At 42.9% G+C, this 27560-nt stretch overlaps 1 protein-coding gene across 9 annotated transcripts in view; it reads left to right on the forward strand.

The window, feature by feature from the left end:
- Positions 1 to 27560, forward strand: part of Ptprg (protein tyrosine phosphatase receptor type G) — a 674743-nt gene that overhangs the window by 451450 nt on the left and 195733 nt on the right. For all 9 annotated transcript variants that reach the window (XM_087181616.1, XM_087181619.1, XM_087181612.1 and 6 more), the window contains one exon: positions 16803 to 16898. In XM_087181616.1, coding sequence (XP_087037742.1) covers positions 16803 to 16898 — 96 coding nt within the window. The remainder of the gene's footprint in view (positions 1 to 16802; positions 16899 to 27560) is intronic.

A 27560-nucleotide genomic window follows, 5' to 3' on the forward strand; every position in this document is an offset into this window, starting at 1 on the left:
GCTGAGCTCTGCTTGGGCTTGATGTCTGTCTTGGTGACAGCTGGCAGAAGGGAAGGAAGACGGACATGAGGTTCTGTGATGCCTGTGGGCAAAGAAGGAGGCCAACAGACAGGGTAAAGGGCTAAAAAGGAAAACACACTGTGCATGCTCTGTGGTCAATTCGATATTTTCCAAGGCATGATAGTGGTTTTGGAATAAGTGAAATGAAAGGGTTTTTTTTCATTTGAACATTAAGGGATCATCTATGTTTGCAGGAAAAAAACAATGAGTCCAAGAATTAATATTTTTAGTTGCTTTTGGGGGCTATATTTTCAACTGAAGTTTGGTGTTTAAAGAACCTTGGGTCTAGAGAAAGGGAGTGTGATGCCGGTGACACCTGCAGGACAGTTTGTGAGGTTTTTGCCTGGTCGCCATGGCAGGAGGCCACAGCCGTTCTCGGCCAGCCTTCAGAGTGGTGTCCGGATCTCTCTCATCCTTCACCTTCCAGTTTATGCTTGTTTTTACTTACTCAGGAAGATGGAGGAGCATCCCGCTTCTTTTCAGAAGAAATGCTACTTTGCATGTGGCTTTCCTGGGAAAACAAAAGAGCGGCCTTTCCTAGGACGTGTCCGGTATCCCCGCCTTGAACAGCGGTGTCGCAGCATCTCCCGCTTCCATTAGTATGTGTTCCTCGGCCCAAACCATTCATGCAGTGTGTGCGGTGCTCACAGCTAAAATACCACACGTGAACTCGGAGCTCTACTGCCAAGAATACCAAGTAATGAAAATTGCTTTGCCCAAGCAATACTTGGGCAGCTCTGCAGCACCGAGAGCCTCAGTGCTGGTGCTTTGGAAGCCCAGTAGAAGGCTTTAAAAGCAAAGAAAAGAGAAGGAAAAAAAATCCATCCATTGTGTGGTTAACATTCCAAGACAGTAAAGCCCAAGGACTCCAGATACATCCTAAAGTGCCTGTTAGGACTCAGAAGGCACAGAGAGCTCTGAGTTTTATGCCACTCTGTGCTCCAGACTGGGAACAAAAAGCTAAGTCTCTCCATGAAGTGCAAATAGAAGATTGTGGTGAGGAGTCCACAGGTAGGAATTACTGAGCCAGCATGTTAAAAACACTTGAGGTGTAGGCATTTAAAGAAATCGTGAAGCCCAATACGCCAGCCTTTAGGCCACTACTTGGGACTCTACTGAGATGGAACATAATGTTTTGAACAAAAAAGCACCACCTGCCAGAGCCCCTCTGAAAATACTGTAGTACACGTGCAGAGTTTCCCCACGCATGCGAACATCCGCATATTTCATCCCTACAGGACTCAGAAAGCAGGATGGGTTGTTGGGTTTCCCCAGCCATAGTTCTTACGGTTCATATATTTGTTGTGGAGTGACTGATACAACCCCTTGCTAACTTCACTTAATAATTTGAGAATTCAAATTTTAAAAATTTAACTGGCTCATAAAAGCATCAGAAATGTACACAGTTTGGGGTCTCTGTGGTGCGTCAATAAGTGTGTACATGGTGAAATGCGTAGTAATTTCAGAGGGAGCACAGGTTGCTCTTGGTGGGTGGGGAGCCTGCCAGTGTGATGACATCTCCATGTTTATTTTATTTATCCATTTTTGGGCACGACTTCCACAAGGCAGGTGCCGGAACCACTGAGCTAAATCCCCGGCCCTCCATGTTTACTTTAAATGGATCCTTTTATCCTGAACCCCACTTTGCCTGCCCTTGTTTTATTCATGTCCAAGTAATATTCTGCCTGCCCCTGACCTTGCCCTCTTGTCTGTGGGTCTGCCCTGGGCTGCCCGACAGCTGAGGCACAGCTGGTCAGCCTTAGTGGATCGTGGAGACCAGGTTGAGTGCCGGGTTAGGGTCAACTCGCCCCAGACAGGACAGTGCTTGATTGTGATCAAAGCAGCTTTTGAGTGGAGAAGACCAGCAAGAAAGAAAACAGAGCTCTGGTGAACAGCACGGGTGTGATCGCAAGGGGAGGCTGTGTCTTCTGAGTCACACCGTGGTGTCTGCTGCATGTGTCCACAGAGCTCTGCCCCTGAGGGGCGTCGGGTGGTGTGTGGGCAGCAGCTGCCCCCAAGTATGAGGCTTTGGGGTGGGACCTGGACGGACCTCAGCTGTTCGCAGTGCAGTTCCTCCTGTTCTTTCTCAACCTCCTTCCCAGGTCTTTAAAATGAGGATACCCGCAGCACGCCTGCGTAGGAAGAGTTGCTGAGAAGGTACAATTCTCTAATCCTTGGGTATGTGTGCTGTGTGCCGTTTCATATGGGGAGCTCACACGGTTATAGATCACGAGTTTGAGACGTGGAGCCTCTCAGATTGTTCCTCTGAACCCCATTCCACCCAGATCCTCATAGCCACCTCGAAAGCAGCTCTCAAGCTTGCCCTCCCCAACTCTGAATGCACTCTGGTTGTCCCTAAACCAACACAGGGAGCAGGAAACAAACCTCTGATCTTAACAACCATCAGCTTTAGACAGAATGTAGACTGAGGCCTGAGGTGTCAGTGCAGATTCGTTGTAAAGCATCATAGATTAGCACTTTTAGAATGGGCCTGGAAGTCATCCAGTCAGTGAATGGCTCCTTGGAGTGCGGAGTATCGGTATCCTCCGCTGGAGGCTGGTCACTCTGAAACGTCACTGAGTGCCAAGGACCGTGCACTATTCTTTATGCCAATATTTAGTAAAGTCTGTGCTATTTGGTTCCCATTTTAATCATTCTTTGAGGATCCGATCTTGTGCTTGTTACTTTAAATATTTATAAAAGAAATTCTTATTGACAAATCTTTAAACAGTTCTGAATTTATGGCGTAGCAATCGAAGTCCTGTTTCATCTCAGTCCCTGCATTTTCAGTTCTTTGAAGTAAGTTTCTTATAGATTCTTCCAGTTTTTCCCCTCTGTTTCTGTATTTTTCTTCTTACTTAAAAACTGGGATGACTGCGTATATATGTTCCGTAACTTGCCCTTTAAACTCATTACTATATCAGTCCTCCTTGCATAGCAGATATAGAATCGCTATCATTCTTTTTTTTTTTTGGACCGGGGATCGAATTCCGGTCCTTGTGCTTGCGCAGCAGGCGGCGAAACCACTGAGCTAAATCCCCGGTCCTATCATTCTTTTTTAATAGCTGCATAATGTTCAACAGTTTGGGTGCTACATAATTTATGTAGTTAATTTCATGTAGATGGACAATGAAATTGTCTAGTCCTGTGCTGTTATAAATAATGCTTCTTGAATTCCTTGAATCTCCCTTGTAACATCCATGGCACTACTTGAATCCCAACTAAAGCAGCCAGTTTTAAGCATCTTTGGATTTACAGTACCTTCTTCCTTAACCAGGAGGTTTTGTGAGCATGGCTCCCCATGGTGGCTGAACTTCCTGCTTAAAGGTGATGAAGCAGGCTTCCTGGGCAGACTTCTGGCATGTTCACTGTTACACTATGTATTGTAAGTCCAACACAAGTAACAGTATTTGCGCACAGTGATATTTAACGTACAGTCTTTGTGGATGTTTTCTTTGTTAGCTAATCCGGATGGGTTATGAATGAAGCCAGTCAGTAATGTGATTATTGGCTCATGCTGTCTCCTGTAGTTTCTTGGCTTCATAAAGCCATGGATTTGATATTTTGTTGTTTTTTTATCCCCTCTCTTAAACTCTGTTTTTATTCTGAATTATTAGCAGTTGCCTGCTGAGATTTATCTACCAGAGTCTGGAGATGCCCTCGTTAATAGTTATTACCCCGTACAGGCCAGCAGGGCATCCTCTGGTTTAGACCCATGGCCTGAAGATGTTCGCTTGGCTTCCTCCGTGTGCTGCAGGGAGCGGTTTGGCCATGGCAGGGATTGTGCAGCGCCATGAGAGCTCCCTTCCTTTAAACTGGGTACCTGTTCAAATGAATGGATGGAGGGTTGAGCAGTTGCTTGAAAAACAAGTATATTACAGTGTTAATGGTAGAGTCCGAGTGAGTTCATAGGTATATACAGTAAAGTCATTCAAACGGACCTCCTATTTTGAAAATTTTTTTCATAACAAAATGTTGGGGAGGGGCAGGAAGAAAATGAATGAGAATGAGAAGATACGAAAATCTAGTCAACAGACTTTGCAGTCACAAATAAATAATTCACTATTAAGTAACCAGTTCAACAGAAATATGGTTTTTGACAGAGGTTTTAAAAAAAAAAATGAGGAAAATCATGTTTATGGCATTCCACTTATTTTTTGAAATTCTTCTTTTCTCTTTGGTGTTAAGTCCCAACCCCAACCTTTTTAAAGATGGTAGTCACTCTTCCAACCTTTTTAAAAAATATCATCCAAACTTAGCTAATAGCTTCATCTCAGTTTTCCATATGTCAGAGCAGAGACTTAGAAAAATTAAGTGATTTGTTCACAGGCTTAGCCACAGATGAGGGGGTGCTTTGGCCCTGGTCTTGCGTATTCTAATAGTATCTTCTGTATTGTCCTAAATGCAGTCACTTTCCGAGGACTTTATGGGAAGGCGAATCACTCAGCCAAGAATACTGTGAGCTCTGATCAGAGATGCGATCTTGGCAGCCAGCCCTCTCCCCTCCTAAACTCTCTGACCCGGAGCCCCTTTTTAAATCACCCCTTTCGGGTTCTACCCCTCTCAGCAGCACTGGTGCTCTGCCCAGCTTTGGGCAGCCTGGTTTGCTCTGTAAGTCTCTGGTATCTTTCTGACCGAAGATGAGGCTGGGGGAACTAATACTTACAGCACTATCATTTTAGGGCCAGGTAGATGGGAGACTATTAGTCTGAATAAATATGCTTTTCCACAGGGCAGCTCTGTTAACTGAATTAATAATCTACATGGATGGGAAGCAGTAGCTCTCTCCTATTTCTGCCTCCTTTGTGGCACCGGCGAGCTTATGTAGCAGTGTGTTTCATTGCAGCCAGAAATAAATGAAGGGTGAGTTGTGTCAGCGACAGAGCGATGTGAAGGAAGATCGCCCTGTGTGATGTGTCACTGAGGCCGACAGATTCATTCCTTTGGAGCACTGTTCTGATGAGCCCGGTGCTCTCAGTTGGATCCAAAAATCAATCCATTCGCTTCATCTTGTCTCTTTGGACCTGTGGTGGCAATTTTAGTTTTGTTCTTTTTTATTTTGGTTTTTCTTTTCTTTTCTTCCTTTCGAAGGGGACTTTTTTCTAGATGAGCTATTATTCAGTGATTGTTTCCGTGTGTGTGATGGGACGGCAAGTGTTTGCAAGGGAATGAAGACCTTCGGTGGCCCCAGCACGATTTGACTCTTCTTCCGGTAGACTGCCACCTTTTCTTGTTATTTCCCAGAGCCAGGCCGGCCTTGCTATCGTTCTCTGTACCTGTGTGTATCGACGCCCAGCACGCCCAGCACTGTGGTGTGTACCTCTTTCAAACTGAATGTAATCGTGCCATATTTATTTGTCATCTCTCCTTACTTCATTAATAATATGTTGTAAAGAACTTTTGAGAATTTTCGGTGTTGTCGGTGTCTCCTTTGGTTTGGATTTTTTTTAATGTTTCCCCGAAGTCTCATGGCGGCGATTAGATCCTGGCACACAGCTCCCCTCAGTGACTCACCCGCCAGTGAGTTCAGTCCCTCGGGGTCCTGTTAGGAGGTGGGGCCTGGTAGAGTCACTGAGGCCCTGACCTGGAAGGATGTATTCTTATCTGCGCCTCTCTCTACTCTGTGTCTTAGCTGCACACAGTTCTTTAGAGAGACAGTTTCAGCCCGGATCTCATGGTCTAGAGTTTTCCACAGAATTTTCAAGAGTTCCACAAAGAAAGAAGGGTTAAGTAAGAATCACTACCACTAAAAAGTTTGTGAAAGTGTCTTAATATGGAAATAAAATCCCTTCTCTAGGACACATTCCTGGAACTTGCTGTGTAGCCCAGGCTGGCCTTGAATTAGCAATCCTCCTGACTCAGCCTCCCAAAGTACATTCAAAGTATAGATGCTCTAGATCCGTTGACCCATCTGATCTTAAAAATGTCTCTCTATGGAGGTTGTCCCAAGGACATTCAAGGGTGTGGTTTGGGTTTATGGAATTTAAGAGCATTTGGGAAGCTTCTAGTCTGTCTTACATTTGTGTTTTCAAAAAATATCTTGGATAAACTTTTTTCTTATGACGACCCTAACTTGGCGACATTCAGCATTGTAGGGCGGAATGCTGCTTTTGGAACAACACAGCCTCTTATGTCTTTGAGAACAAGCTTTCTCGGAGGCCTTGGGTTGGGAGAAGGGGAGGGGAAGCAGCCACGTTGACACTGCTAATTTTATTTAGCTTAATTGCAGATTTATGTCATCAGCATTTCCCCAGAATCTATTATGGGATAGAAAATATAATTTCAGAAGTGAGAAAAGAACTATAATGGGAACTTCGGGTGACTAAGTAACAAATAAACTCTATTTCAGGTTTCTTGTATTTCAAAATGGGAGACATATTGCTGATTCCTAGTTGGTTTTGAATGATTTATAACCTTTTATTTGTGGTTGAGTGTTGCAGTCTGTGTTGTCATGGAAATTCTATTGAATTTATAGGTCCGTTTATCCAAAATGATTTTCCAGACTTCATTTCATGGTGAATCATGTGGCTGTTACTCCCAAGTACAAAGCAATTTCTAAAAAGTTTTATATTACAAAGAGCACAAACACTGTGGTGGTGGTTTCTGTGGTTTTGAAATACGAATGAGTTCCAGGTGTGGCCAGGGATGCCTGCTCCCCTGGTCCAAGGAGTAAGCCCCACTGTGATCCAGAACCACCCTTTCCTGTTAAAGTACTGTGGAGCAGGGAAAATGGTGCTTCAATAGAAAGCAGTCGTGATGCTGACCCCAAGAATAGGTGAGAACCGTGTCAAAGTTGCCATTAGGGTCACAACAAATCACACCCGGCCTTTGAGTCCGTTCAGCAGACCTGCTCCTCCGCATCCAAGCTAGGTAGCAGTGGGGAGGCAAAGAAAGACGCAGTGTTTTAGCCTGTGAATTGACAGTGTCGCGTGTGACAGCGAGTGGAGGACAAGATTTCTTCCTCTCCGCACCACTGACGTTTGGGGAGGGACAGTTATTTGCTGTCAGGCTCATCCTGTGCAGGGTGGGGTGGTTAGCGGCCGGTGGCTTCTGCCAGCAGGTACCCGTTAGCGCCCCCTCAGCTAGTGACAACCAAAAGCGTCTCTAGACAGGAGCAGCTGAGCTTCCACTGGGAAGCTTAATCGCCCCAGCTAGGGGCCACTGCTCTGGCAACTTCTGGCTTGGATCCCAGCAGCGCTGCATGATGGGTAGTTCTCATTGCTAAGGGCATTCTGATCATGATGTCACATGGTAGGCAATTCAAGTGTGTGGGGTTGCAGTCAAATCCCAGCTTGGTTACTTCTTACTAGCTCACCCTGAATTTCATTCTGTGTAAAATAGGAAACATGTCAGCCCCTCCCCAGAAGTGGAGGCGAGGACCAAAGAACCTGATTGATGTACAGCACTGGGGGTGTTGGAGCAGCCCTCTGGAGTGTGTGGGGTCAGGCTGCCTCTTGGCGCCTCTGCAGCCTCTGCCCTGGGTAGGGTGGGCAGAGCAGGGCAGGGTCCACAGAGGGCTGCTGGGTCCTCAGCTCGAGGGGTTCTGCATGTCCTGACCAGTCCCTGGAACCTGCTCTGTCCAGAAGATACGTTATTCTGGCTTGGCCCTCCCTCTCGCAGCCTGCGTGCATCTGGAGGGTACAGAGGACGTAGGCAAGCGTGGCTCGGCTCTGCTCCCTAGACGGCTCAGCATTGGTCATCCCGGTGTCCACAGTGCTGCTGCCTCGCTGATTGTATTTGTTGACTACTGAAGTGTCACACGAGGAGGGAAGTTCACACAGAAGTGTCCAGCTGAGTGAGTTTTGGTGGCCTTGTAACAGTGCCTGGATAAGAAAGGAACTTTTACACACCCAGTGGCTACTAGAGTTCCTGCATCCAGGGGAGCCTGTATCCTGCCTGCCTTTCAAGGGTGGGAGTTTTTCCTGTTATTCATCTTCCATCTTTCCTTCATTCTTCCTCCCTCCTTCCCTGTTTCCTTCTTCCTTCTTCCTTCTTTCCTTTCTTTCTTCCTCCTTTTCTCCCCTCCTTTCTTCCTTTTTTTTTTGGTACCAGGGCTCGAACTCGGGACCTTGCGCTTGCAAGGCAGGTGGTGGCACCACTGAGCTCCATCCCGGCCCTTCTTTTCACCTTTTCCCCTTCTTGTCTCCTGCTGTTCCCCCTTCCTTGGCTTTTGCCCCCTCCCTCAGCCCTTCTTCCTTCCCTCTCCCCCTCCCAGTTTTGGATGTGGCTTCTTTCATTCTGCTTTGCCTGTGTGTTTGCCTGTAATGTCACCCGTGGCTGAGGTGCATTCTGGTGGACATTCCACTGTGTTACAGTGTCGCAGTTTATCCGTTTGATTATTGGTTATCATTTGGGTCGCTTCCATTGTGAGCATCTTGTAAATAGCCCTCCCACTTATTTGTAATTTTTTTCTCTTCCCTTCTACTCCCTTTAACTAAAATTTGAAGGCATATGAGCAAACTGGTGGTTTATAGTGTGCTGGACATGGGTGGAGGGTATTTTACTTACTTATTGTATTTAATCCCCACTGTAACCCAGGGGAATGGATTATGTTCAGTCTACCCAGGAGTGTTAAGGCTCAGAGAGAGTAAGTAACCTTCCGTGGACCACACAGATCAGGAGGGCTGGAGTTTATTGCCTGCCTTCCTAAACACGCGGTTGGTGATGTGACCCCTACACCACCAGATGGTTTTTTTTGTTTTTTGTTTTTGGTACCGGGGATCGAACTTGGGTCCTTGCGCTTGCGCAGCAGGCGGCGAAACCGCTGAGCTAAATCCCTGGCCCATACACCACCGATGTTGAAACTATCTCATTTCTTTACAAGCTTATGCCAAACTGTAAGAAATAACTTGTGAATTATATATTAGTAAATCCCTGAAAATTTACTGCTGTAGTTAGGGGCCTGAACTCTTTCATATTAAGGGATAGGTACAAAACTTAAATACTTATTTGATTAATTGCATGCATCATTGAGCTAGAAAATTTGAAAATAAGTTAATAAATAGACTTACTATAGAATGAGCAGGTAACACCTAGATATTTTTACAAGAGATCCCCAAATTCCCCCAACCCATCTGTATATCTCGTAGCCCTGGGGTACACTTCGGGTTCTTCTGCTGTAGCAACCCGGGTTTCTGCTGTACAGGAGTTAAAGATGGGTTTCGTGTTCCAGGGCAAGTGAAAAGGGAAATGACTGAGAATCACCGTGCTCTGTGATTAACGATAATTTATAAAGAGCCTGCCTTTCAGAATGTTTATTTAAATGCTGCCTTGCCTGCAAGATGCGAAATACCTGCTGTTCTTTGAAGCTCGGTTTTCTAAAAATACTCTTCCAGTGAAGGCTGCGCGAAGCTCACTTGTGAGTTTCTTTGTAGTACTAGCTGGCCTACTGAGAGGTTTGATTTCACCTTAATTTACGTATCCTTTCTCATATGGAAAGTAATAATTGTTATTTCTATAATAACAGGAAAATGAGAGCTGTTTAGATGCTGTGATTTCTCCAAAGCACGTGCTTCACGCGGGTTTATGAGAAGAGCCCCACAAGGTGAACGTGGCCCGGACTTTACAGGAGGGGCGCTGAGCCTTAGACGCCTGAAGTGTCTCCACCCACAGCCCGGGTCTGACTCCTCAGCTCATGCTTAGGTCTTCATCTTGGCCTGCGCAGTTCTGACATCGTCATGGACAGGGTTCTGGGAGGCTCAGAGAGTGAACTGGTCATAACAGGGCCAACTCTGTCTGGAGCAAAAGCCTTGTGGGAAGAGGTGAATGGAGAAGGTGGAGGTCAGAGCTCAGAGCAGCTCAGGGTTCCCTGGGGTAGAACAGTGTCACCCTGGGACACACGGACGCGTGCACATAGATACCTCACTGTAGTTTGAGTGTGATGTTTTAGTTTTTAGTCCAAAGGCTGGATTTCGATGTTGCAATCTGGATGTAGAATTCCTTCCTCCCAGGGAGAGCTCATGCCTTTCACAGACTAGGTGAGACCCACCCGCAGTGAGGGGAATTGCTGTCCCATAAAGTGCCAGTGTCAGGCCTTAATCACACCTACCAAACAATTTCAGAAAATATTACCACGAAGATAATAGCAATCACTTTTCAAAGTCATGAAAACTTTGCATTCATAGTTTCGAACTCAGAAAGTATTATGTTTTTATGTACTATCTAGTCTGTCATTTTTCTCCATAATTAAAGTGCATCGATTTTCTTTTGTTTGAGCATTAAAATTTCAGGCCAGTCAGTTAGGAAATGGTTTGAATTTCATGTAGATTAAAGAGAAAGTAATACATGTAATTTGTGTTTAGCAGAACCATACTCTGGCCACTTAGCTATTTCACAGTGGTTTTGCACTTTTTTCGTATCTTCCCAAGCATTTAGTCTAGCGATTTAAATTCCTTTGTTCTTATATTGTCCTGATTCCTCCTTGCCACTGGTTTTATTTATTCCAGGGGACAGCGGGACTTCATGAGGGCTTTTATGGCCTCATCACATGACTGTCCTCCCTTCAGGCCCCTCAGCGCCCCTGGTTACTTCATTTGTCCCAGGAATAAATGGTGTTTGCGGTGGGACATACACTCTTGAATTGGGCAGGCTCCTGCATGCCTGCATAGATTTTCCTGTCTGATAGATTGATTGTAGTGTGATGCCTGCATGCAGTCTAGCTTAATAACAATTCAGGTACAGCATAATTGAAAAAATCACATTGGATTAAGAATTTACTTTGTAAAGTCTCAATTCTGACCTCCTCCAAAAAGTGGGACTTGCATGTCATTAGCCATGTTTGGATATTTGCTTTGCCTGCACTACACATTTTTATTCCCAGGCAACTGTGTGTGCATTGTTGGAAGCCAGCACCTTCCAGGTGGCCTGGTGCAGGTTAACGCAAGTATGCTTGCATGATTCGATAAATGCATTTCACCCCTTCGGTGCTGTTGTCTGCACCTCTTATGTGATTTTTAATTCTTCTGTTGCTTTTTCATCACCCTGCGTGCGTCTCCTCCATCTCCAAGCATTCTTTCCTGCAGCATCTGCCTGTGTCTTCTTCCTCATATTAAAACTTCACACCAGTACCCTGCAAATGCTGCTGGGATCACTCAGTGCTTGCCTTTCCTCTGACTTGTGCTGGCTCCTTACTTCATTCATCTTGATTGGTATCTTAGGCCCTATATGGGGTATATGTGGGAGAGCTAGACGTGTCCAAGAGGAAATAAAAATGTAGAGCTTTTTAAATCTGCAGAGGCTTTTGGATTTTCCAGTGTGACACCAGGATCATCTCTTCTTTGCCTGTTATCACAACAACCTGAGCACTGACTGAGGTACACAACCCTAACATGAGAGAATTTGAAGTTCACCTTCAAGAAAGTGCCCCTCTCATCTATTGCCTGTATTCATTTGGTATTAATTTTATGTGTATCTGCTTGACCATGATCCCTTAGATGTTTCGTGCTTCTTTGTAATACACGTACTTAGATTTAGCACTCAGAGAAAAAGTTAACCTCATCTCATTAGTGATACTCTGGGCTTCCCAGCATGCTGTGTCTTCATCAGTCATGGCGCCTCAGCCAAAATGAGCGCTAAGTAAATCTTGTTGCCAGTTGGAAGGAAGCACAGTGATTAAGGCCTTGAACTCTGAGAGAGAGGAGCTTTCCTGTCCCAACCCTCACTTTCCTTCCTTAACAACTGTGTAAATTTTGGAAACCCTTGGTTTCCTGGCCTATAAAATGAGAATCACAGTATGCTGCCTTACTTCACCGGGTGTTGATGCACGGTAGTACAGTATCTGGCATCCAGTAGGCCCTCACTAAGTGTTTGAAAAATAACAATAACAATATAGAAAGCTCTGATTATCAGGTTAGTTGCTTTCTATTCGTTGAGCCTAACATGAACAGTGATACAAATTGGAAACCAGGGTGTGTGTGTGAAATCAAATGGCAAATAGAGTCTTTTTAAGTATAAGGGAAAAATTGCACTGTGCGAGAGAGAAGAGAGGGTAACCAGACAGTGACTGCACCTCTCCCACTACTGTCCTAGGACGGCAAAGTGCCACTGGCCTCACTGCTGTGCGCGGTGCCCCTCCCCGTGACTCGGGAGCTGTGGCATTCCTGTGGCATTCCCACATTCACGCTCGGCACGTGCTTCCGGGTCCGCGGATCGGGCTGGGGTGTGACTCCCTTTTCTGAGAAATGTTTCCCCAATGTCGGGTCATGCCCTGTGACACTCTAGGTTTCTCTCAACTTGATTGGGCTAGAGAAACGCTCGGAGGATTTCCTGATCCAGGCGAGCCACAGGGTGGGGACCGATCCTTCCCAGCCCGAGGTTCTCACTCAGGACTCCGAAGTCCTCAGGCCGGGATCGTGGCCTGCCGTGCTGCACTGTCAGTGGCCTACGGGCCGCACTTCGTGTCACTGGGCCCTGTGGTCAGGAGACCTGTGCTCGCACTGCTGCATCACGGAGGGACAGTGTTTCCAGAAATTCGAAGCGGCTCCCTGCAGCAGGGAGGTTCCTGGGTGGGAAGGTCTCACCAGTGCTTAAGTTTTGCACTATTCTTGATGAACCAAAATATTCTTTTCTCAAATATATTTGGAAACTATTGAGTTAAAGTTATTGGGTCTTTAAATAACATTTCCCACAAAAAGAACCAGAATTCATTCAGAAAATGGGGCTGGGGTAGGAAACATAGAAGTGGAGCCCAACGCATTTGTGTCGTTAGAACGGAAGTGCTTAGAAATAAAACACAGTGGGAACATGGCAGAGTGACAGAGGAATCCTTTTGAAGGCTGTCCTGCTAGCCAATCTGGAACAGTTGGCTCATCCAAATAAACGACATTAGTAATGAATATAATAAGGGATGGAATAAGATAACAAAACAGTATAGATAAGTTTGAATAGATACAAATAAGGAATACAGAAATACACTGTGGCAAATGGGAAGTTATTCCTATATGAGAATGTCACTGATGAACATAGAAGAACCAGAGGGGCTAGAAAGTCACCAGTAGGTGTAAGAACCAGTGGTGACGTTCGGTTAGGAGCGCATGATTCAGAATATCTCCTTGCAAACTGAACTAGGCGCTCAGGGTGAACACCTTTAACCTTGGCACAATCCTGGAAGCACTCACTGAGTAGACAGCGTGGGCCCACTGGCCTGGCCTGCCCTAGTTGTACCGCCTGAATCCAGTTGTGAGAGTCAGTTCCTCTCACATCTGTCCTCTGCACCTCACATACAGCAGCAGAAAGACACAAAGGCGCAGGTGCCGTTCCCGGTGACATTGTGTCGATTGTGTCCGAGACCCAGAACCAAACCATGATCTGTAATGGACTTATTTGGGCACCTGCCAGAATGTCACAATGGCCTGTGAGTTAGGCAGTAGTATTTATTGCATCAATGTGAAATCTGCTAATTTTAGTAATTACATGATCATTACAAGAAGAATGTCCTTACCTTAGAAATTACACTTGAGTGTGGCATGTTAAAAGGACATATTCTCTCCCGCTTGCTCTCGACCATTGGGGCACATAGAAATCTTGCGGTATGTGTGCATGTGGACTTGGACACATGGGAGTGTAAAAGGGCAAATGAGACAGAGTGTCGATAATAGGTGAGACCGGGTAAAGGATATATAGAACACTTGATGGATCTCTTTGCTGTGGGGTTTTCCAGATCGTTCCTCCTCATTTGCACCAAGTTTCTCTAGCAGAGGGTGGTTATGTAGCAAGCAGATCCTCGTTACTAGAAAGCACGCTTTAGGAATGCTGAAGGAAGGGCCCAGGGGATGGCTTTTGAGAATAAATACAGACAGTAGATGCCTACTCGAGGTCCTTGGTAGCTTCTCCTAACCCCTGCCAATAACGTCTTTTCAAAATAGGTTTCCAGCCTGGGTCCACATGTGTCTCATCAGTAGCAGAAGATGCTAGAGTTCATTCCACTCCGCAGAACCTCATCTGATTACTTTTGTGTTTGAGATAGCTTCAGATGTTATCATAATCCAGTAGACCACAACTAGAGAGAAATAGCAAGGAAAACTGATATTTCCGACTTGTATTACTGTTCCCTCTGTGAGATGTATTATTATCCAGGCGGGTGGAGCCTTGACGCCAACAATTTTTCTAAAAATGCATTTCCTTACCTAGTTGTAAATGAAAATGCCCTTGAAGAGGTCTTAAAGTATTTTGTATCACACACCATTCAGGTGATGCATTACACAGTGCCACCCCTGCGCATGGGCTGAGGTATCAAAGCCTTTTGTGAACCTACTTAATTTGCAGACCTGGGTTTTAAAGGGAAAGCGAAGTGTAATTTTCTGAATATACTTGTGTGGAGTTTCTTTCCTGGGTTAGTAGCATTGTACTCAAAGCAGTTTGCCCTGTATTAAACTGTTTTAATCTACCTCTCACGGAATGCCGTTTTCTCAGTGTAAATGCATGATGTCTAAAACTGCCCAAACCTAAAGGCAACACATTTTTTAGAAAATGCCAGAATCAGTGGGAATTCAGAGTCTTGCAAAATTGCTTTCAGTAATAAAATCCTTCAAAAGAACCTCGCTGTCCTTCCCCCTCCACTTAGATGCCTGAATTTCCCCAGGAGTGACCTGACTTTGGCTACCTGAATTACGCTCTAGGAAAGAAATGCAGCTGCGCTCCTCACATATTTGTTTCTGAGTCAGTCATGAGGACTGGTTACCCTTGACCTCTGCTTACCGACTTCACCTGGTCCTCTTGTCACCCACTCCTCTTTGCCTTCTGGGAGTTTATTGTTCAGTGTCAAACCTTCAACTGCCCCCAGGGAGGTGGTGGTTCAGTGTTACAGAAACTCCCATGATGTCATTTGGGAAGTGGGGAAATGAAGGAGGACCGATGATGGAGGAAATCTGATTCTGGGGGTCATTCTGCGAGACTCAGTGGAACCTCTTCTTGGTAGAAGTGTTAAGAAGTCTGCCTGAGTTAGCCTCAGCATGGCGTGGTGACAGTGGCAGTGTGAGGCCCACAGAGGGGCTTAGTATGTGCGGTGCACTGTGCTGATGTGTTTGCTCCTCACAGCCTCCACTTGGTGGAAAAGCTTGGCTTCTGATGCGCAGAAAATAGCTTGCCTGAGGCCTCGCGGCCAGGTTAGGCTGGAAACTGCATCAGGAGCCCAGATCTGTGGTCTTCCCTGTAGGTGGCTCACAGGGGTGCTCTGGGGTTTGGTGCTGTTTTCTGAATCGTTTAAAATATCAAGGCATTGTGTTCACCCATTCAAATCATATAGTGATTTTAGGTTGAATGTACCATGTTTTGGGGGGGATTATTTATTTTTATTAGTACATATTTGCAATACATGCAGTTTACAGTCATCTTGGGGTCACGTACCTCATACAGCTTGCTTTTCTTTAAATACCCTTCCACTTCCCTCCTTCCTCTTCCAAATTTCCTTTCTCCGTTTTCATTCTTGTTGACCTTGTCAATCTTATCTCATATTTATGACATAATATTTACATTCATTGAGGTTTGTATACACCAGTAATGAACTAAACAAGATGGAAGTTATGAAAATACCATTCATGGTAGCTTCAAGAGAAATGAAATTAAAGAAAAAAAAAAGAAAAATGAAATACCTAGGTATTAGCCTAACCAAGGAAGTAAAAGACTGAGCTCTACAAAGAAAACTACAGTATTCTGAAAAAGGAGATTGAAGAGGACGTCAGAAAATGGAAAGATGTCCCCTTCAATATTGTCAAAATGGCCATACTGCCAAAGCTGTTACCAGACTTAATGCAGTCCCAATGGGAATACCAACAGAATACTTCACAGACAGAGAGAAAAACAATCCTAAAATTAACATGGAACCCGAAGAGACCCAGAATAGGAAAAGCAGTTCTGGGCAACAGGAGCAAAGCAGGAGACATCACAGTACCTGACCTCAAGCTCTATTACACAGCAAGAGTAATAAAAGCGGCATGGTACTGGAACCAAAAGAGACATGTGGCTCAGTGGAACAGAACAGAGGATGCCTGTGTTTTGATTGTTGAATAAGAAACTCAAGCCAGTCTAATGTAAGAGGAGGTGTTTAAGGTTGAGATCAGAGCACCTGGAATTTGGACTCTCTGATGTTCAATCTTAGGCAATTTAACATCATGTTCCCAGTGCACTGCTTCCTCACCTCTAGCTGAGCATAATAACCCCTGTGCTATCTTCACAGGACTTAGCAAAAGCGTTAAGTGAAAGAATGTATAGTGTGGCTCTTTGCAAGCTGTAAAATGTAAAGTGTTATTAGTATCATTACCATTACATTTCTTGGTGAATTTACTGAAATATGCCCTTTGGACAAAGCTACTGATACGCTCCTTCAAATTCTCATCATTTGCATGCAGGTTGTTTTGCCCATTTACCATTTTAACATGGGTACTGGATCCCACAAGCTTAGCTTTGTGCTTCAAGTTGTTTAATGCCATTAAAATCTTGCTTCTTAATAGGAAACTTTCACTGGGCCCTGGGTAGTAAGTAATAAGGAAGTACTTGTGTTATTTATTGTAGGGTGGCAGGAATGTTTTTTTGTTACGGAGGAAGATGTGAAGTACATTCTGAAGTACAGGAGGAAAATGACATGTTGTCTGGGGTCTGCTCTAAAATACTTCAGCAAAGCAAAAGTATAGAGAGATGAGGAAATGGCAAGATTTTAGTAAGTGAGGGAATATGGGTGTATTATACTATTTTCTACTTTTGTATAGGTTGAAAATTACCTAATACATTTTTCAATTGTTATTTTACAGATGCAGATTTTCTTTTACAATCCAGATGACTTTGACAGCTTTCAAACTGCAATTTCTGAGAACAGAATAATTGGAGCCATGGCCATATTTTTTCAAGTAAGTTAACAGTGGCTGAAGTTCTTCAACCAGAGAGTTTTCTGAGTATTTTTTTAATTCGCCGAATTGTTCCATGTTTAATGAATGCATCTGTTTTCTAGTTCACACCTGTCTAAATGAAAGATATTTCATATTGTCTAATGTGTGATTTAAAATGTAAATAAGTATGTTTAGAAACATAATGAAAATTTTTGCATGAATTATTCTGGTTTTATTGCTACTTGACTGGTGCACAGATTGAAGAACACATTTATCATCTAAGTTACTTCGCTGCTGAAGCGTTTTTGAACAGGTTCCTTCAGCATATTAAGAGGCTGATGTAAAAAAACGAGATTTTCTTTCAGGCAACTTTAAAATTTGACATCACTTGCTACTAGATTAATAAATAACATCAGTCACTTCTCTGAAGAGACCCCTTTTTTCCCATCTCAGAAATTCCATGGTAACTAAAGTTTTTGTTGCCACTCTTTCGAAGGTAGTGTATTTATGAATTCCTACCCTTGCTTTCTCTTTTAATGTCCTTCAATTGATTAATGCTCAGAGTTTATGTGTTGATTCTGCATATAGAAGCAAAACCTTGCATGCTCCCATAGATAATGCTGTCCATGCTCTTTAATAAGTCAAATCAAAATACAATGGCCGGGGATTTAGCTCAGTGGCACTGCACCTGCCTTGCAAGCACAAGGTCCTAGGTTCAATCCCTGGTAACAAAAAAAAAAAAAAAAAATCAATATACAGTAGTGTTGATCAGTGATTGACTTGACCACATGGTCAGTAGGGGACCTGATCTTTTTTTTATGTGGAAGGTAAATTGAGTACTAGGTATGTGATTTGCCTTTTAGCCTTAAAATTTGCCAAAAAGCTACACACATGTATTCATTTAACCAGAGAGTCAGTGTTGAAAAGGAACATTAATTACAGACATCATAGCCTTCCCCATCTGCCTTTTCCAGCTAGCTTCTTCATCACTGGGATGGCAGTATTCTGCCCCGGAGCATGTTAATTTCACTGCCCTTGGAAGTGTGTGACCTGTGATTGACAGATCTGTATCCCTTATCTCTCCCCCTTTACTACCTCTCTCTCCTTTCTTTTCTTGGATAAAGACTCCAGCAGGAGATCATAGGTGTCAGTGTGCAAAGCCCAATATTATCCCTGGTGTCAGAAACCTTCTGTCATGGAACCAGTTTTCAGTCATGGGGTTCTGTTCTGCTAGTGAGCATGAAATAATTCAATTAGTCCTGACCAACATTTTTAAAATAATGAAATAGAATAACATAAACTAAAAAAACCAATTAGAGAAGTATCAATGTTTATCACACGTAGAAAGGGTAAATTCTAAAGAATGTTTTCATTGTTTATGCACAGTGATGCATACAGGCTGTGTAGTGGTCATGATATAAGGTGCATTACTAACTGTGGGTCATAGTCAGATATTTTGGAGATTGTGTTTATGTGGTATACTGGAGTGAGCTCTTCATTATTCTTCAGTCCATCTCTTTCCCCTGATTACTTTCATGAACCGCAGTAGAGCAAAGTGTTATTAAAAGCTTAATCCCTGGAGTAAAAAATATCTGCTTTTGAATCCCCCCTTGTCTGTCCGACAGCTATGACAAGGTACTTAAACTTTCCAGCCTCAGTTTTTCTGTTTATGAAGTGGGAAAATCAACTAGTTCATCCTGAAGCTTGTATAATTGATTACATGAGTCCCAGGTGGGATGCCTGGTACACAGAGGCACTTAGGAAATATCACATACCAGTGTATCTCTGTCTACCCATTTCTCTGGTGTGGAGACCTCTTATATATGTATCTTCTTTTCATGATCAAAAGCATACTCTGGCGTTGCCTTGTTGGACGATTGGTTAAATTCGGTTTGGACCTCTTCTGCTTCTAAATTGATTTGCCTTTGGCAGCAGTGGCACCACCTACACTCCCTGGAACCAGTGTCCTCTTGCCTGGCTAATCCCTTGTTACCTGCCGCTGCCCTCTTGCAGGTGGTTTTTATGTAGCTGGGCCTCTACTTTCCACCTTCTCTGTCATTTCCTCTGCTGCTCAGAACAATCTTGTCCTGCTATATAGGGTAACTTTCTTATAGGAAAATGAGTTTTCTGAATATTTTTATGAGTATTGGACGAAGTTTATGGCATGCTCTAAGCAAACAGTTTCAATTTTTCCAGCTCTATACACTCTTGTTAAAAATAAGACCAATTAGCATCTTGTGCAGGCAAACCAACAAAATACTTCACTGTGGAATCAAGGTTTTGAATTGTAAATTATTTCTAGGACATAAATACTAGTTCACATATGAAAAAATTTACTCTTTTTTCATTTTGTTTGGTCTTTTTCTTAAATTTTGGCTTGCTATCTTATAGAAACAAAACAGAGGGCAGATCATAAAAAAAAAAAAGAACATTATTTACACAGGAGCTGGATTGAGCTGTTTCCTGTTTTCTGTCAGTCCACATGTGTGTTTATACATTTGAGTTCACACTGTGTCATGCAAGTGAAATAAAAAAGTATTATTTTTATTTTAATTTGGCAATCTACTTAGATCCCGGATTTTGAGATCTTTGTATCTTGAATCTTTCTTTGAGGATGATAAATTTGAGAGTTCGGTATTTCTCTCCAGAATAGAGAAATCTTGAGATCGCTCTCTGAATTTAAGCATGGCCTCTCAACGTTTTGGCTCTGTTCCAGGAGCGGTACTAGTCACTACAGGAAATATAATAAATGGAACTGTCTCCCTGCCTCCTGGCACTGCACTGTCACAATCCCATGTGATAATGGCTGAAAAGAGGTGAACAGATAAACTCCACTTAGAAAGAGGCTGCACTCTGACTTAGTGTTCATCACCCAGGGTGCAAAAGACCACTGACGGACAAGCACATTCCAGGCAAGGCCACCTTTCACGTAGATTTTGGTAATCTTGATGTAGACTTACTCCATAATCAGTAATGATTTCCTTACACTTTCATTTCTTTCATTATTCCTGGGCATCGGTAGCTTGCCTCAGAGTGTGTCTCTTGCTTTGGGTACTGTTGCTGCGCGCTCTGCCTGTGCTGTAACTAGATATGATGAAGTTCCTAGTGTTACCACAACACTACACTAGGTATAAACTTAGCGGGCAGGTGGTTGACAAGGAATCTTTCTTGGCCTAGACTTGAGGTTGCCTGTGCGTGGCTCCATTGTGGCTCATCGGCATGATCCGTTGAACGTGTACAGTTGTTTACATTTTTTTCAGTTAAATATGGGGGGTTTTATATCGTAGGTCTTCATCAAGGTCTAGCAGTGTTTGGCTACGTCCTCTGAAAGGGCTGCGCCTTCCCTTGTGAGGCAGTTTTCCCATTTTCCCATCTGTTCATGCCAGCGTGGTCTTAAGATCATGACCTCTGGCATGGACCTCAGTGACTTTGATGGTAGCGCACCTCTTTGGGTGACAGAGCCGAGGATCTTGTCATCGATGGAAGGTGGCAGGCACATTCTTCCCTGAGCACGCAGCATGAGCACCTTCAAGTGTAGAGATAGAATCATGGCAGCCACACTTGCTGGTCACTCCTTGGCCAGCGACCTGTAGGTGCTGTTTCCTCATGGCCCCCGGTAAGTGGAATTGCTGCCACAGTTTCACAGCACACGGAAGCAATTGTCCGGAAGGAGGGTTCCCATTTTCTAGTCACCCAAGTTACTTTTGAGCTAGCAGCTCTCTGTAAGGATAGGGAACATAGGTTTATTTTAAAAATACAGGTTAGCCGGGGATTTAGCTCAGTGGTTCGGGCGCCTGTGTCACAAGCTCAAGGTCTCGAGTTCGGTCCCCAGTACCAACAAAATAAAAAATAAATAAATAAAGTTTATTTTAAAGGATTTTACATAAAGAAATTTGAAATGAGCAGTTTACAAAGGATACAGGAATTTGTTCTTAAACTGTTCAAGAGAATAAATGCTTGTTTTGTTAATGTGAGTATACAATTAAAATAATTATTTTGTATTTAAAGTAGAACTTCCACTATTAACCTGATTTGAATGCTTGTGAAAATATAAAATACTGAGAGTCACCAAAGTGCTTTTAAAAAATGTTCTGATTCTAATATTTCACATGGGTTATTTGAATAAACAAATAAATATTAAAACTCAAGTTTACATTAAATAGAATCACTGGAATAATTAGACAATTTGTGGAAGAATATTTAGCTTTAAAATATAATTCACAGAATGATTTAATTCCTCCAGTTTAAGTTTGTAAAGAAGAGAGTATCCGTACTCAGAATGACCTTGTTTTGAAGTACACCTATATGTTTTAGACCAAGAATTTTCAGTTGCCACCCTCTGAATTGGGTTCTAATTTTGGTTTTTTCTTGCTTTCCATGTTTCTTACCATTGTTCATATAATCCTTCCCTCCATTTTCCCACCAGGACCAAAATGCTTTCTTACCGTACAGCCACCCTAATGATTTCAATCTACTGCCTGTAAATTTTGGTATCCCCATTCTATAAGTTTGATGAACTCTTTTCCTGAGGCACATAATTATCGTTGAATTTATAATTCAGGAGGAGGTCTAGTTCATGTCATTATCCTGTTGCCATTTTCCCAGATGCCTAAAATTTCGTGTATATTTCACAGATCCTATGGAAGTTGGGATGTTAAATGCATGATTCTTTTAAGAGCATCTACATTTGGAGACTTTTCTCATGTGACTTTCTCTCCGGCTTCCTTTTTTGCCTGTATTCCTTGTGAATCTTTGCTTCAAACACCAAGATATAAAATTATCCTGTCTGTATTTAGAGGCCCATCAGTATAAGCACATTAAGTTCGGTTCACAAACTTAATTTGTCCCACGATTTTGGAAAAGACAGTCATGTTCGTGTTCGTGGGGGAAAGATGGCCAGGATCATGTTCATCGCCCCATGTAGAGTTTGCAAACAAAGGCAAAATTTTGCCAAATGCTTCTGTTTGCAAACCACATTGTTTGCAAACAAAAGATTCGTGAACTGAGGTACTTCTGCAATTAGATCGCACCTGGTTTGTTTATAGGTTATCTTTCCCACAGTTATTTTCTTTTTCACAACTGTCTAAAGCAACTTTTGAGATTTCTTCATTTCTTGTGAGCAGTTCTGCTTCTTTTGGGAGAGTTGAGTTCAGCTGGGTCCCTGCATTTTTTCTTTTGTGTTTAAATTCTACCCAGAACTTGACTGTAGTCATTTGCACCTTTTCGCCTCTGCCTTTATTTTGTAGTTGAAAGGAAACTTAGGGGCTCGGATGCCTCACAGGTTGCTAACCCATTCTTTCTATCATGTCAGTGCTACAAACTGCTTAATTATTTTTCTCCATCTGGAGAGGCTTAGTAATTAAATGAAACGGCAGCACCTGGGATTATTTATAGACATAGAGCAGGCAGGAGGAGTTCTCGATGACTCATCCATCCAGGGCTGGCCAGGAAGCCTGTCTCTCCTCTCCCCTGGATTTCACCTTCCACACTGGCATCCCCTGCTCTCCCTCCAGAGGTAGGTGTGATTTGTCCTTCCTTTGACCCCGTGACCTTAACATCCCATCATGCACTAAAGCTTTGGTTTTACTTGCTTTCTTGTGCCTCATGCTGTGAAGTCATCTCTACTGTGCCAGATCTACCATGCGTCTCTCACAGATGGCCAACACTATGACCGGGCTGTACAGACACTTAACTCATCTGAATGGAAACATATTTAAGTGCTTTAGTCTTGGTTGGAACAGGATCTCCTGATAGCCAGTCACCTCAGGGGTGTTAGAAACAGGTACTGTGAGTTGTAGAGCCCGAGAATACTAGAATATAAACTCTTTGGTGCCCCAGATCTTGTTCTTCTTCTCTTTGTATGCATCTCACCCACCTTTCCCTGACCTGATACCAATTCCTTGCCCTAACTGTTTTAGAAAGTAGCTATCAATAGGATGGAGTCAAAGGAGACCTCTCCGATCCCGCCACACCATTAATGACTTCATTTTCAGAAGAGCAGGCTCTAGCTGACTGTGTATGCTTCAGCCCAAAAGAGACAGTGGTTATATTGGAAGCAGCATATATGAGATGCTTGAGATGGTCAGGGCCACTGAATGTGCACCGTGTCACCCCGTGATCTTCTGAGGATGGTACCTGTGACCTGGGCTCCACGGGTCTAACCTGTTGTTAGAGGGATGTGTCTCCATATTTGTGTCTGCAGCTGTGAGAAAGCGACAGGACTTTAAAAGTCTTTATAATAATGCATTCAGAGGCCCAAAAGGAGTATTTTCATGCCAGGACTGTCTGGATATATCTGTTTCTGAGAATGTCTTCATAAAGTTCCCTGCCAAAATGCTTTTATCGCAGTAGGATGGTAGGTAAAGAAGATATTTTGGATTATTTTGCCAGTTTTCTTTCTGCCTTCTTTCTGCCTCTTTGTTGCATGCCTCTTCGCTGTGGTCTCTCTGTGATAGTTGCTCTTAGTCTCTTTCTATGTTAGTGCATCTATAGGGAGATAATACAGATTTGCTTTTTCTTGTTCTTGCTGTTCCTTACTCTATATTTTCCTTCCAATTTCCCTTTTTGTCTTTTCGATTCTCTTAAGTGAACAAGATGTAAGAATTTCTCCCTTCTTTATTCATTCATGCACTCATTTACCAACTCATTTGTTCATTCTGCAATATTTATTAAGCACCTTCTCTGTTCCATGCTCCGTTAAAATTGCAGTTATCCTCAGAATTGGGAAGTGTGTGTTTTGAAAAGGGGTGGCCTTTGAATTATTTCTTCACAGTGGTCGTTGTCTTGTCATTGAGTGATGGGCGGAGATGGAAGAGAACAGGTGGATAAAATAGCAGAAGAACAGAAATTATGTCTTGTGTATAATTTCAAAATGATAAATATTTCATTTTGGGAATGTGAAGTTCCTAGCTGCAAATTTTAGATTTGGACTCTCTCCATTTTTCTCCCGTCTTCTACACTCTTACAAAGCAAGACATCCATACCAAAGTATAAATCATCCCTCCTTTAATTCATGGTGACCTAAAGTGATCTTTTTATTTTCTAAACCATCCCCAAGGAGTCTTTTTCTTTCTTTTTTTTTAATAAAGAATAAGTTTTTAATTGTTCCTATAGACGGCTCTAATTTTTTTCCCATTAGTCTGGATGGCAGCGTGACACAGGGGCCTTCGCTCAGAGGGAGGGGAGGGAGGGGAAGCGGAAGGAGTGGGCAGCGTGATGAGAATGAGGACAAGGTAGTCATTTCACTCATTTGCCAAACTGCCACCGCCCAAGAAACAAAAACCCCACCGCAACTATCTTTCAGTCTGACACCATGTCAGTTTGTGTGAAAGAAGATGGCAGATCACTTAAAACTTCCTTCTTAGACTGCTTTTGCAGGTAGAATAAACTAATATGATAATAATTTATTCCTTTCCAGTTGCTGCTGTTTGAACATCATCTTTCTCACATTTTCCACATTCTTGATTTTATCTAGTTATGAGTTCAATTCTTTCACTACATTACCTAGAAGTGCAATTTCAGAATGTTTTGGGTTAAGAATACTTTTTTATACACACACACAAATTAAAATATATATGTTCCAATTAAACTATTTTAACAGCTAATTGATTTCATAGAACTTACCATTAAGTGAAGGCCAGACTCATTCTTAATATTCAGATGCAATTTTGCAATAGATGTGTGGATATAGAACCCTGAATTTATAGTCTATTGGATGTTTTTGGAACAGCTCTTGTCTGCAAATGGCCTGTATTTCAAATTTCTTCTTAGTGGACGTTACAGAGGACTATTTAATTGTTAGTGAAGCATTACATAGTTAAGAGACTCATAGTTCTTTGAATGTGACCATGTGGAAATCTATTTTAATTAAATCTTAGCATTTCAAGGACAGTTACTGAGTATTTTGTTTTTATACACCATTGACTGATAGTTTAAAATTGTTTTAGCCATTAGTTCTAATCCATGTCATAGAATCTGACTCTCATGGACTTAGAGAAATTCTTACGCACTCTGTCGTGATCCCTGAAATCTACAGGGGCCTGCCTCTCTGAAAGGTTAAGTAGGTGGCCATGGTCCTTCCGGTCTGCACATTCTACCAAGCCAAATTTTTGAGTTTTGGGAGTCCTGACCCAGGCTTTGTTTTTCCTGGATGTGGCATCTTGCAGAATGCTTTCGCTGCTTGGATCTTTTGGGGGAATGCCACACATGCAGCACGTTACATGTCAGGTTTGGAGCCCAGTGGCAACTGTCTCACCCCATCCCCCCCCCCCCCCACAGATAAATCAGTTGAAAAGATGCTTCTAAGTAGAGTACAAACAGTGTTGGTAAACCAGTGTTTGCTGAAGGCCCAGTTCTGTAAAATCCTAATGACAAAGTGCTTGCTGGATAGTATCTTATTTAGACTTCACTGAGACCCTTCAAGTTATTATTACTTACATTTTACTGATACAGAAAGTGAGTCCTCTAAGTATAGATTTTACTCAAGATTACACAGACCAGTAAATTTGGACCCAATATTACAACAGCAACATTATATCCCCAGGAGGACCTGTGCTTTTCATAGAGAACTGAATTGGGAAGTTGAGTTGTCATTTGAAAAGGGTAGAGGAAGAATGATATATCATTGGGTCATTATTATCATGTTTTTATAAGTGCTGTAAAGCTTCTCAATTTTGCAGATTCTTGATAATTTATTTTCTTGTTCGAGTTATGTTCTTATTTTTTTGTCCTTAGTTAAGACCTGGGGTCCTAAATTTTCTTGTGGTCTGTACATATAATTATTTTACTTGATGACAGCTTTGTTCTTTAGCTTCCTCCATTTTATAGAAAGTATTGAATGAGTGGCCTGGTTAGATAAGGATAGTGCCAGTGAAAGGGGCATAGGTTCCAGGGGCCATGCGGTCATGTTGGAGACACTTTTGGCTGTGAAGCTGGGGTACAGGTACTCCTGGAATCTAGGGGATAGAGATCAAGCTGCTGCTAAGTACCCCGCAGTGCACGGCAGAGCATGTGCCCCCGCCAAAACAAAAACCCATGAATGACCAGATCTGAAAGCGCAGTACTGGCTGCTGTGGAGAAACTGGTTTCTGGTCATCAGCTCAGGGCTTGATAATGTCTTTCTCTCCGAGGGGCCCAGTGAGGGCTATATAGCATATGCTGTGGGGCAATTGGATTTAGGAATAACTAACAATCCTAAGCCTAAGAAGTCTAGGAGTCCTGGCTAAGCAAGACCTGAGATCATAACCAAAATTTATATGCCAGAATATTTTAACTTGTGTATTTCTAACTGTCTTAGTTTAGTTGCACTGTTTTGAATGTACAGAGCCCATGGGGGTATTTATTCCCAGGCACTGCACTGAGTTTTGGAACAAGCACCAATTTGATAGAATGTTCCCCCAGATGGAAACAAGTATACATAGGTGAGAGGACGTGCAGACACCTTTGAATTCAAAATCAGTAAGGGATAGTTTGAAAAACTCAAGAAGATCAAATGAAACTCCCTTGTGGATGCTGTAGAAGAATCTGCCTCTGCAAATCACAGCTCACCTGTTTCCATAGTGTTATGAAAGGATTTTCCCAGGGCGGGATTTTAAATCTGTTACTCTGGCTTATTTGAGGACTTTGTAATTGACTCTTAAAATCTTTTTCACTATCTGGCCTCATTGATGGCCAGAATTATGTGCCTCCTTTAACTGTATGCATCTTGCTACCTGCCCTCCCAGTACTGCTCCATAGAAATGCCCATTCAAGTTCGTGCTGTCTTTTGATTTGTTTTTTTTGGTTTTTTTGGTACCGGGGATCAAACTCGGGTCCTTGCACTTGCAAGGCAGGCAGCAGAACCACTGAGCTAAACCCCGGCCCTGTCTTTTGATTTTATACTTAGGGTTCATTCCCAGGTCACAGCACCCTAACACATATGGTTTGTCTGAACTCACCTGATGCCCAGAGCTTGCATTTCTTAGCCCATTTCAGGTGAAGCCCAGTGGCCGTGCGATCCGGACTTCCACTGCACATGTCACATATGCCACATAGGTTATATTTTAAGAGAGACCAGTTGCACAGCATTTCCAGTTTGGTCAAAATCTTTTTCGGATTTTCTCTACCTCCCTCTTTTTTACTGTAGCACCTTGATCTTGTAACAGTTTCGCCAGCTGTAATTTTTTCTCGTGTAGCTCTTGTGGTTTGTGAAGGATTAGGAGACAGTCTGTTGGGAGAACTTCCACACTAGGAATATTTCATTTTTCTGGCCTTTTAACTTGCCACAGGTAAGCATCTAAATGTGACAAAATAGAAAGCACTGTGGTTGGAGCTTGGATCATTTCTTTATTATAACTGTACAGGTGTCTTTTGAAAAAATTATCAGCATCAAATCACCCTGTTTGGAGTTTCATGGGAAGGGTAAAACATACGATGCATTGATTTACCTGGATATATTTGTACAGCAGATTCTGTTTTTCTTACCGCGTATATTCTTAGAAGAGGTACTAAGTGATAAGATTTCTTGTGTGTATGTGTGCAAATCCACAGGTCAAAATGATACAGTAAGGGGCTAGGGATGTAGCTCAGTGGTAAACAGAAGCCTAGCATGTGCAAGGCCGTAAATTCAATCCCCAGCAATAAGAAAGCAAAACAACAAAAAACTGACCCCCAAAAAAGTATAGCTAAATAATTTAGATCTTGCTT

This window comes from Heterocephalus glaber, unplaced genomic scaffold (assembly GCF_053883595.1).
Source record: "Heterocephalus glaber isolate CG9 unplaced genomic scaffold, H.glaber_assembly_v1.0 deba00001472, whole genome shotgun sequence".
In the NCBI taxonomy this organism is placed as follows: Eukaryota; Metazoa; Chordata; class Mammalia; order Rodentia; family Bathyergidae; genus Heterocephalus; species Heterocephalus glaber.